This window comes from Loxodonta africana, chromosome 5, assembly GCF_030014295.1.
Source record: "Loxodonta africana isolate mLoxAfr1 chromosome 5, mLoxAfr1.hap2, whole genome shotgun sequence".
NCBI lineage: Eukaryota > Metazoa > Chordata > Mammalia > Proboscidea > Elephantidae > Loxodonta > Loxodonta africana.
In genome coordinates this window covers 21,692,494-21,703,665 of record NC_087346.1, presented here as the reverse complement: position 1 = coordinate 21,703,665, position 11,172 = coordinate 21,692,494, and the positions used below count along the sequence as shown (strand labels likewise).

The window sequence follows — 11,172 nt, the reverse complement described above, 5'->3', positions numbered from 1 at the left end:
AGAATCAGCTGGGACAAAGTACACAAATGATTAGAGTAGAATTATAGAGCTGTCAGAAATTTATGGATCATTCGGTGTAATTTACTCCATGTATTGCTTGAAAAATTGATGCCCAGAGAAAGAGATTTGCCCACTTCCAGAATCTGAAAGCAATAGAGAACATTAGTATTTCAAGTAGGGAAGAAGAATTAGAATTAAGCTTATGAAAATAAAGAGAATGTTTATGGAAAATTTACAGAATAGGTTGGTCTATTTCTGTCAACTGCGAAGATTGTTTACAAAAGGAAACTGAAAATAAAATGGCCTGTCCTTGCCAGCTTTTCTTGGGAAGTATAGTAATATAGTGGCTATTGCCCTAAAAGGAAAGTAGAGAGACGTGGTTTCCATTCAGGTTCTTCACTGATTTATTAGGTACTCGTAGGCTAGTCATCGACTTCTGTGATTTTTTTTTTTAATGCTTGTTTCTCAGCAAGATAAAATATTATAATATACTCATTATTGTGACCGCACCAAAACGTTGGGAGAATTAATAAGGTATTACTTTTCAAGCCTTTGGAACACATCATGATTTTGCTATTTTTGCAAACAAAGTAGGTAAATGAATAAGTTAAGCTTCTCGGTACTCCACTTTTTAATTTTTTTATGTCACTAGCTGTTGCAGGGAATTGTTAGATTTTTTTTTTTTAATTTTACTTTATACTTTTTTCAAAAATCAAATCAGCACAAGAGATGGCTAATACTGTTTTCACATGAAAATGAAGAACAAGTCAGGCACTTTCCATCCCACTTTATTCTTTTAGGCGTATCTTAAAAAACTAAAAATTATTATAAGATTTTCCCACTGATACTTACATGAATATTTGGCAAAATTCATACCCCAGCTATACAAGGCAAACTGTAATTAAACTTGCTAAATAAAGAACAATGTCTGTTTTAAACTAAAAATTTAGAAATTGCTTTACAGTTGTAGACAAAGGAAGAGACAGTTTTTATTAAATGGCTTCTAGATCCAGGGTAGCAAGATTATACTTAACGTTTATTTGTAATGTAATATTTTAAAGAAAAATATACTGATATATTTTAGTGCTAAATGATGTAAAGGGTCATTGGTCAACACTGTGCGGCATAATATTTGATTTCCTAAATAGGACACGTCCCGTTATTTGTGGTCATGGTGTTACAGATAAAATCTGGTGAATTTTATTTGTTATAACATTTTTAAAATAATCTTATGAAAATTGTAATGCATCTCTGGTGAGAATAGTTTGAAGTTTATTTGTAATAGAAATCTTTCAAATATATTTTTGTAGGATTCATGGAAGTAGAATGTTCAGTGCTCCCTCTCCTGGTTTTATCATACTGGTGAACTGAGCTCTCACCCCAAAACTGTGGTGGTAGTTGAGAAGACAATTTTTTGAACCAAATAAGATACTCTGATATGATATTCTATTTCTGCTTTGAGTATTCCAGATCCATTTATATTGGTAAAGAAACCTGGATATCTTTGGTGAGAGCTCTTCACATCATCAGATAAAGCGAGATCTATGAAAAAATGGAAAATATATACAATAAAATCAATTTTGTGCTTTCAACAGCCTATTTTAATACAATTTACAATATTAAGGGTGAACATACAGCTCTTTTGCTCATTCATGTTCTATATTATTTTCTAGTAAGGCTTTTTTGTTGCTCTTGTGGGTGTTCTCAGCAATGCCCTAGGTTCCTTAGAAGCAATTGCACAACCTTAATTATTTTTAATTCTCATACCTTTGAAAGTCCAATGTAGCAAAAAAAGCAGTTTCAACAGAATCACTTGCTATTGTAAAGAATGAGATTTTTAGAAAGAACTTTGAACTGAAAATGCCCATATTAGTCCATCAGATTCTGGAATTTTGTTTTTGCTTCCTTTGTTTTGTCAAAGACTTTAAGGTACTCCTGATAGGAGTACCTGGACAAAACATTTACTTTTCACTAAATTAATGTTTTTTTTTTTTGGTGTTTAGGTATCTTTTGAGAGTCTCTATGGAACCTGAAATTTCACATATAGTTACTCTCACCGCAGCATGAACTTCATGATTTTTAGAATAAATGTCCAAAATACCCTAGTTTGTAAGCAAAGAGCAAGTTTTCTACATGTATGATTAAGGTTTTTTATTTAGTGACATATGTATTATCAATAATTCTAATTCTTAGTAAATCATTTCCACTTTAAGTCATTTTCCTTCAGCTAATTCTTAAAACTTTTTGTTTTGCAAAATTATAAAAATACATTGCAAAATTGAAGGAATTGGGGATTTTTCTATTTAATTGATTTTCGGGAAATTACACCATAAACCAAGATAGAGCAATATTTAAAAATCTGCAGCCAGAAATTTCACTCTTACGACATATTGTTTTATTACATTCGCAGTAAGGGGTGCCACCTTTTGAACTTTCAGATTTCACATATTCTGAACTTTGTTTTAAATAGGAACTGTACCGTTATATTAACATCTTTTTTATATCAACTCTACATTTTCCGTCCAGCTGATCACACTGGTCGCTTGACACACAACTTTTTTACTTTCCTTTTTTCTTCAAAATTCTTTTCTAATACAACTTTAAGGGGGGAGTCCACCAACCCTTTTATTGAGATTGATAAATAAAGAGACACACATTCGGAGGTATTCTTTTATGGCAGACTACATTTGCAGGATGTTTATTACACGAATGAACAGGGCGACGTTTCTAAGTTTATACACACAAACGCAAGAGGAAACGACAGTTGGGGAAATCCTGTTCCAGGTTTTCAGGCAGCCCGCGTGATTGACACATGATATCACTGGAGGCGTGTCCTGGAGTGGAGGTGGAGGTAGAGGCGAGGAGCTGAAATTCTGCGGAGCAGGAGTGGAATCGCTCTGTAAGGCACGCAGTGGTTTGCAGAGTGATAGCAGCAGACAGAGCTCCCCGCCCTGGATAAGGAACAGCTACAGTCGCTGTAAAAGTGCCTGAAAAGCAATTTCCAATCTTTGCATTAGGTAAGAGCCGTTTCCTTCCTTTCCTTCTGTAGACATTTTAGGAAAGATCAGGTGACAAATGTTTGCATCTGCAAGGAACTGAACATTTCTTTGAACTCGCTTTAGATCTGAGGTTACTGGTTGCATTTCAAAACACCAGTAGCATTCTCACTGCTAAAACTAATATTCTTAAAGTAAATGCTACCACGAGGGAAAATACCAAAATAGGGTCCCTTTCACTTTTTTCCTATCCGAACAATACAAGTTTAAAGTTTGAAACTATCGGATGTGTGAAAAACAGGGTGGCTTACGCCGAAGAGGGGCTGGCACTCGGTGTGTGGACCAAATGCCTGTTTGTCTAGGCTTTGTTGGCGACCGAATCCCGAGAGGAGCAATTGTTTAAAACCTGAATTTCCCGTCTCTGTGTATTGATTTCCAATGAGCAGAGGCGTTGCTTGAACGTTGTTTGAATTCCTAGGCATTCCAAGGGGCAAAAGCACTTCGGCAAAAACGTGCAAGACTGCATGTTACTTTGGTTCGCTGCTGACACGCCGACTGTGCGCCGGCCTGTCAATCACTGGAAGCAGCAACAGGCAGCACATGGCAGAGGGCTGCGGGAGGCGGGCGAGCTGACGAGCGACCCGCCCCGCGCTTCTCTGCCCCGGCCGTGGGGCGAGCTGTGCGTCCAAGTGCCTGGAAAGAAAGGGAAATTAATTAATTTTTTTTTTTATAATCTCTAATTGTCTGCAGCAGGCGTTTCGGTCGTGGAACCGGTGTGTCCGGAGGACGGAGAGAGAGCGCACCTCAACGGGGCCGACCTGCCAGAACCAGAGATCCCGGGGACGCTGTGCCCCCACTTGCCCAGCGTGCGGGATCGGGAAAGTTCCTCGGCTTGCGTGGGGAAGAGGACGACGCCCCGCCTCTTCCCCTTAAGAGGACCCTCAAATCTCGGTCCCCTCACCACCACCTCCAAAAAAGCGGGGAAAAAAATCCCACCCCCTTGGCCGCGGCGGCCTTGGTCTCGCAGGCGCGTGCTCTGGAGCTCTGGCGGGACTTGCGCAGCCTCTTGACCCTCCCGTGGACTCCGGTTCGAGCCCTGTCCCGTGCGCCTCGAAGTCTTGAACGCCCAAGAAGTGGATTTTCCGTCGTCAGGAGGCCGCCACACCTTCTCTCCCCGCGAGAAAAGATCGGAGCCCGAAAAGTACTCTCGTCTGAGCACACCGTGCCAGGCAGCTGGCCCGTCACGCACTCTTCTCTCTGCCGCTCCCCCGCTCGCTTTTCTGAGATATTCAAAGAGCACTGCCGAGAGTTTTTCGTTGTTGTTGTTGTTTTCTTTCCTCTTTCTGGTTCTTGGAGGGGGCTGCAGGAGAAGAAGGCCCAGAGGTGGATGTTACTGAGCCACCGGGCGAACACGAGCTGTGAGAGGTCTGCGCCGGGCCGCGCCGAGTCGCGGGAGGATTGTCCCTTGCAGCCAGAAGGGGGCTGCGGGGAGCGCTCCTGCCCGGCGGCGGCGGGGGCGGGAGAGGCCGCGGGCCGACTCGCCGCAGCTCCGGCGATGCCTCCTTGTCCTCCCCGCCGCGGTTGATGCGGCGTGTGCATGCCGCCACCCACACCGGGACCTGGGCCGGGTTGCACGGCTTGGCCCCCCGCCACCGCTTTGGCCTAGGTGAGTGTCCTGCGGCCGTCGTCGGCCCGCGGGGGCAGGAGGCGCGCTGGCGGGGTTTGGTTGGCGCGGCAGGTGCGGACTCCGGGGAGCGGTGGCCCTCGGGGCCCTCCGGGAAGGGCAGGGGCCCTGAGCGGGGACTGTGCCAGCGCGGCGGAGGCCCCTCGGGCCGCCCCCTTGCCCCCTTGGGGCCGGGCTCCAGGGCTCTCGGGGCGGCATAACCGGGTGGGCGACGTTCGGTAGCTGCGTTTCGCGAGGCGGGAGGACTGCGAGGCAGGGTCTCCCCGTCCCCAGTTGCGCGGAGTGGTGGCGCCGTGGCCCCGGTTGTCCTCTCGGAGGAACCCACCACCCGAAAAACGAGTCCTAGTCAGTTTTCAGGGTATTCCTGGAGGACCCTACAGAGCTTCTAGGCTTGTGCCAACGGCGGGCTTTCTGTGGAGTTGTCTCCCCTCAGATGCGAGGCTCGGGAAAGGGTGTGTGTGTGTGCGTGTGCGTGTGTGTGTGTGTGTGTGCAAACCGCTGGGACTCGTTGGTAAAGCCCTCGGCCGAATTAGTCTGCGCCCAAGCGAGCTGCAACTTTATTGTTTTGAGAGCAGTGGAAAGGCGAGGGGAGGGAAGAGGGCACTGCCACTTTAAAAATGGGGAAGTCCGCCCTCCTGAGGTAATGGTAACCTCAGCCTCCTCCCCTCCTCCTGCCAGAGAGAGAGAGAGAGGGAGAAAACTTGTTTTCATTCATAACTTTTTCCTTTTCCTTCCTCTCCGTCAACTATTTATTCACCGCTTCTCAGCTCGGATTGCAGAGGGCGCAGCTCCACCGTCGTAACTTGCAAGGTGGCGACACTTCTCTGCTGCCTCTGCCTCCGGCTTATTTCTTTCCGGCGCTACGTGAAGCAAGCTTTTTCTTTAAAGTATAGACAGATTTACTGATCATCATCCATACTGTGGGCTGCCTTTTGGCGCCTGTGTTAACTCTGAAGGCTCTTCATGGTTTGCAAAAAACCCTGATGGATACGCACTGTGTTGGAAATCCACGGTGATCCTTAGGATGTGATGGGATTGTCCGAAAAGGTATTCCACTTTGATTTGTGTTTTTTTCGGGAAAACAGCGCCAAGAGCGTGTGAGCGTGTTTGCTGTAATCAGTCGAGGACTGTCACTCCTTGAAAATGGGCTCTTCTTCAGACCAGAGATGGCTAATTTTCTTTGCTTTCTATTTTTACCAGGTCATTTACCAGCCAGCATGAATTTTGTTACAGCTGTCTTTTAAAAATGCAAGTTAAAGTTGTGCCTGGTGTTCTTACTATGCTGTTCAAATCCTTCTCCACAGTGTTTTCTTTCGCGTGAAATCTAATTTAGTACTTTTCTAGATACCCTTTGCTTTCCCAGCACTGGGTTAAAAAAATTCTTTGCGAGGAGGAATGGTTTGGTGTAGGAGTAACCATTAAATATTGGTTAAAGTCCTTAAAAGTAGTCCAGGACTAAGCCCAACAGGTTGTGAGTGGGTTTCTCAGGTACAGAGAAGGTGGAATAAAGTCGAAACTGGGAGTTCTGCCCTTGTGAAAGTGAGGACAGCTGCAAGAACTTAATATATAGGGCATAGTCTAGGAGTAGTTCCTTTAGTTCATATGTGAAATGGACTTCTTTCTGTTCTATTGCTTAATCTGGTGATTTGGGGCTCAGAGGTGGTAGGCGGGGAATGGGCATTTTTTTCTTTTCATTCTTGAATTAGGTTGAATCTGTAGACTTTGAAAGGAACTTGTGTGAAAAATATTCTAGACTACCATTGAGTGAAAGCGGAAATGTTTTTATGTTTGGTAGTTTGTATTTTCTGAAGAGTACCTTATAAATTACAGTTAATTTACTCTTGGTACAGAAAAACAAATGCTTATTTTTATCAGAATACGAGTGTACTCATTTCGTTACAAGAAGCACATTGATTCAGAGTTGGCAGTGCTTTTGAAAATCAGGGTCTGTCATGTTAATGTGGAGTTTTAAATGAGAGAAAATACAGATAATTAAAAGGGTCAGGATTTCCTCATACTACTTTAAAGGCTTAACACTTGTACTTAAAATGTATCTTGTTGTGTGATGAGTAATCCTTATTTAATCTTAAAAAAACGCTTTCAGGATTTCAAATGTGAATATTCTTTAGCATTCACAGAGCTGTACATTGCGTTTTGTGTGTGTGTGTGTGTTGTATTCCTCATACATTCATTTTTACATCTCACAGATAAACAACAAGCTAACTTTAAAATCCTGATTTCTACTGAAAAATGACCTCTTACTTTGGGGTTCCATTTTAGTTTGAATCTCTTTTCCCTTTTACTGGGTGGGCAGATTCATTAATTTGTTTTGGAAAATGCATGATTTTGTTCCTTGATTAATTTCCTCATCGTTAATATAATAGCAGACGAATGACAAAAAGGCACCAGCACCAAAGTCATTCTTAATTTTTGTAATTGGATATTTATCTTTATGGAAACCACTGATGAACTGATACTGAGCTTTCTTTGGATGGGAGCTATTCCAGTGCTAATACTTAATATTCCCTTTGAAGACATACTTCATTTTAAGTATTTGTTAGATTCACAAACAGGAAGGCATTGCCTCCTCTTCATTCCACTTTTTAAAAATTAGAAAAAAAATCTAATTTTTATGACGTAGGGTCTCTTGCTTAACGTTCTTTTTCTATGATGTGCTCCCCGGTCTTTCTTGGACTTGGACTCTGGCCAGGACCCAGCATCATTGTAATCTGCTGATGAAGGAGATCATTACCAGGTGGTTTAGGCAATTTGTGACTTGACAGGATTTCCACCCCCCCCGCCCCCCCAAAAATGCTTCCTGTCGTTTATTTTCTCTCTTATTTTTTTCATCTTTGATTTCCTTTTAGGATTTCAGATGCATGCCAGGTTCCTACTGATTGCCAGAATTCAAGATCACTACACATGGATCCCCAAAATCAGCATGGCAGTGGCAGTTCATTAGTGGTGATCCAGCAGCCTTTGGATAGCCGTCAGAGATTAGACTATGAGAGAGAGATTCAGCCTGCTGCTATTTTGTCCTTAGACCAAATCAAGGCCATCAGAGGTAGCAATGAATACACAGAAGGGCCTTCAGTAGTGAAAAGACCTGCTCCTCGAACAGCACCAAGACAAGAAAAGCATGAAAGGACTCATGAAATTATACCAATTAATGTGAATAATAACTACGAGCATAGACCTACAAGCCACCTTGGACATGCAGGACTCACAAATAATGCCAGGGGCCCCATTTTGAGCAGATCGACCAGCACTGGAAGTGCAGCCAGTTCTGGGAGTAACAGCAGTGCCTCTTCTGAGCAGGGACTGTTAGGAAGGTCACCACCAACCAGACCAGGCCCTGGTCATAGATCTGAAAGGGCAATCCGGACCCAGCCCAAGCAACTGATTGTGGATGACTTGAAGGGTTCCTTGAAAGAGGACGTGACACAGCACAAGTTCATTTGTGAACAGTGCGGGAAATGCAAGTGTGGAGAATGCACAGCTCCCAGGACCCTGCCTTCCTGTTTGGCCTGCAACCGGCAGTGCCTTTGCTCTGCTGAAAGCATGGTGGAATATGGGACCTGCATGTGCTTAGTCAAGGGCATCTTCTACCACTGCTCCAATGACGATGAAGGGGATTCTTACTCGGATAATCCTTGCTCCTGTTCACAGTCCCACTGCTGCTCTAGGTACCTGTGTATGGGAGCCATGTCTCTGTTTTTACCTTGCTTACTCTGTTACCCTCCTGCTAAGGGATGCCTGAAGCTGTGCAGGGGGTGTTATGACTGGATCCATCGTCCAGGGTGCAGATGTAAGAACTCCAACACTGTCTATTGTAAGCTGGAGAGCTGCCCCTCCCGGGGTCAGGGTAAACCATCATGATTTTTGGAGGTGGGTGGAACCTCCTGAACGTCTAGCTTTCAAGTTGTGGCTGTTAAAAAAAGATCCTATTAAATACTGGTTTTATTTTCTTTAGAGTTTTACCCTGTTTCCTATCTTCTTCTCCCCTGTTCCCAAGGTTTGACTCATGGGTTTTACTCTTCTCTCATGGATGATCTTCGGTGAAAGTGGACTGTGAAACTGTATCTGGGCTCCCACTTACTACAAGAGCCTCTGCCATCCACTCGAGAGCCGGTGGGCTTTTGTGCACCCTTTTTGTTCTGCAAGCAACTTTGCAAAATTGTACACGTGAACACACCCACACATACACCCAGACTACAATGACATAAAGTTGTTTTTGGTTGGGTACTGTGGGAGCAGGGAAATTGGTTTTTAAAGAAGCAACCATTTAATTGCTTAAATAAGCTATGTATTAAATCTGTCTCCAGTTAGGGCTGTCTTCATAGCATTGGACCCTTAAGTAGCATGGGGGATGTATTTTTGCTATAACATAAACATTTTCCTTTAACCACTGCCCTTTCTATCTTGCCCCTCAGTGTTCTCTCCCTTCAGTTTTGGCATTATCTCCTTCTAGTGATGCCAGGTTTTTGGGGTTTTTTTTTTTTCCCTTTCTGTGTAATTTTAGATTCGTTTTACAATGTAAATCTTCACATTGGAGATATATTGGTTGTATCTTCCTCATTCTTATTCTAGGTTTCATATTTGTGAAGGACTCAACTCCCTTCCATACCCCACACTCTCCACCAAATTTCTGTTGTCATTGAGGGCACTTGGATAATGGAAATTGGTATTTATAGCTGATGAATCTATAGATGTCACAGAACTATGCTGCCTAAAGTGATCTTGGCTCCTTAACGGTCTTTTTGGCCCATTGGTTAATTAGCAGCTGAGTAATTCTAATCTTACCTGTGTTTTCATTGCCTTAACCACAAATTGTGGTGCTTTTTGTATATTTTATGTATAAATCACAAAGTTGAATTCTGACTATTTTTAAGACAAAAGTCTGTTAAACTTTTTTATTGTAAAGAATATTTATTATGCGAATCTCTATTATTTTATGATATTTATTGCAAAAGACTGTTGAAATGTACTCATGTCTGAATATAACAAAATATCAATACTTAACGGAAAATAAGGTGACACGAAGAAAGTACATATGTTAACTATAATGCAGAAAATATATTAATTAATGAAACTGTCTCTTGATTTCTTCATTTATTAGCCTGTACTCTTATGATGATTCTTGTCATTTGCTTTGACTCGTTCTTCATTCACACTCATTTTAGTTCTTCCCCTTAAGATACTGAATCCAGACACAGGTGAGCTCAAATTATGAGCTAGGTGTTTCCTGGAAAGTACATTATATAAAATCTGTAATCCAAATCCTGCTTCAGATAGTCTGTAAACAAATGCCCGAGAGAATTTCTTTATAAAGTGAATTTTTTTTTTTTTTTTTTGTAATTCATAATCCTCCCTATTTGGGCTAATTTGTAAGCACAAGTCATAGTTCCTTGAAATGGTAGCATATCTATAAGCTTTCAAAAATGTTTCTCTTAACTCTCTTGGGCTAATCAGAAATTAGTCTCCATCAGCAAGACCTAAAGAACTAGTTCTGTAGACATGCTAGGAGTCTCTGGCGCGGTCACGTTAATAAAACATTTTAGAAGTTAGTGTGCACCAAGGGAATAGTTCACATTATCAGAGAAATGTTTTAAAAACATTTCTGTCCCTACCTTTTCATTTCCTTTAATAAGTCTTTAAAGTGGCCTGATCAAATTACATTTTTTCATGTCCTTTGGAATAAGAAATCTAAGGGCCTGAAACTTTATATAGAAAAAGTAAATATTTTGAAATCTTCATTTTTAGCCTGGTGAAACCACTTTTTTTTTTTTTTTATAGCTGAAATCCTTGGGTCTGATAACATTTTTGTTTATGTGAGTCCTCAGAATATAGAACCTTCCGATCTGATAAAACTCTGTTCGTATGAATCCACAGACTCAGTTTCATTAATTCCCTCTGACTAGGTGATAAGTCAAACCTGAACAATTACCCATGTTTGGGAATAAGATGTTGACATAATTTGAAACCAGGGTTGAGGCTATCAAAACTAAAATCTGACCCAGCTTTTTGTTTTGGTCGTTATTAACTGGCTTGGCTCCTAGTTCAGGAGTATTTGTTCTTTGAAATAGGCTTTGACTTTGTTTTATATCAGACAAGGTGTAAGTTTTTGTTTTAATTCTTTTTCATCAAGCAAGTCATTAAACCTGTTTGTTTGCATTTTGATCTTTGTTATAAGCAAATGGGTTCTCTGTTCTCTGAAAGCCGGAGGATTTTTAAAAAATGAATATGTTTTGGAGGCTACTTCATAATCCATAGTATTTCCAATTTTGAATTTGAGTTTTTTCTTCTTGTACTCTATGTGATGTTACCACTGGTCCTTTAATATTTAGAGTATTTGGTTGAAATTTGGCTCTTTTAATGAAGTTTACAAACACAGACTCCCTCAAGGCACTGTGTGGTTTTTTTTCTGTTATTATTCAGACATTTGGTATAGTTAGGAGTTGGCGTAAGAGCTGTAGTTATGATAACTAGACT

At 41.8% G+C, this 11,172-nt stretch overlaps 1 protein-coding gene across 2 annotated transcripts; it reads left to right on the top strand.

The window, feature by feature from the left end:
* The first annotated feature begins 4,562 nt into the window (after nucleotides 1-4,562).
* Nucleotides 4,563-9,775, top strand: SPRY1 (sprouty RTK signaling antagonist 1). 2 transcript variants are annotated; one of them, XM_064285360.1, is made up of 2 exons: nucleotides 4,563-4,662; nucleotides 7,548-9,775. In XM_064285360.1, exon 2 carries the CDS (start codon nucleotides 7,603-7,605, stop codon nucleotides 8,557-8,559), a length of 957 nt encoding a protein of 318 aa, XP_064141430.1. In that variant the 5' UTR covers nucleotides 4,563-4,662; nucleotides 7,548-7,602; the 3' UTR covers nucleotides 8,560-9,775. The 2 variants fall into 2 exon arrangements, with proteins under 2 accessions (XP_064141430.1, XP_010588839.1); XM_010590537.3 differs by lacking the exon at nucleotides 4,563-4,662 and adding an exon at nucleotides 4,854-5,727.
* The last annotated feature ends 1,397 nt before the right edge of the window (nucleotides 9,776-11,172 follow it).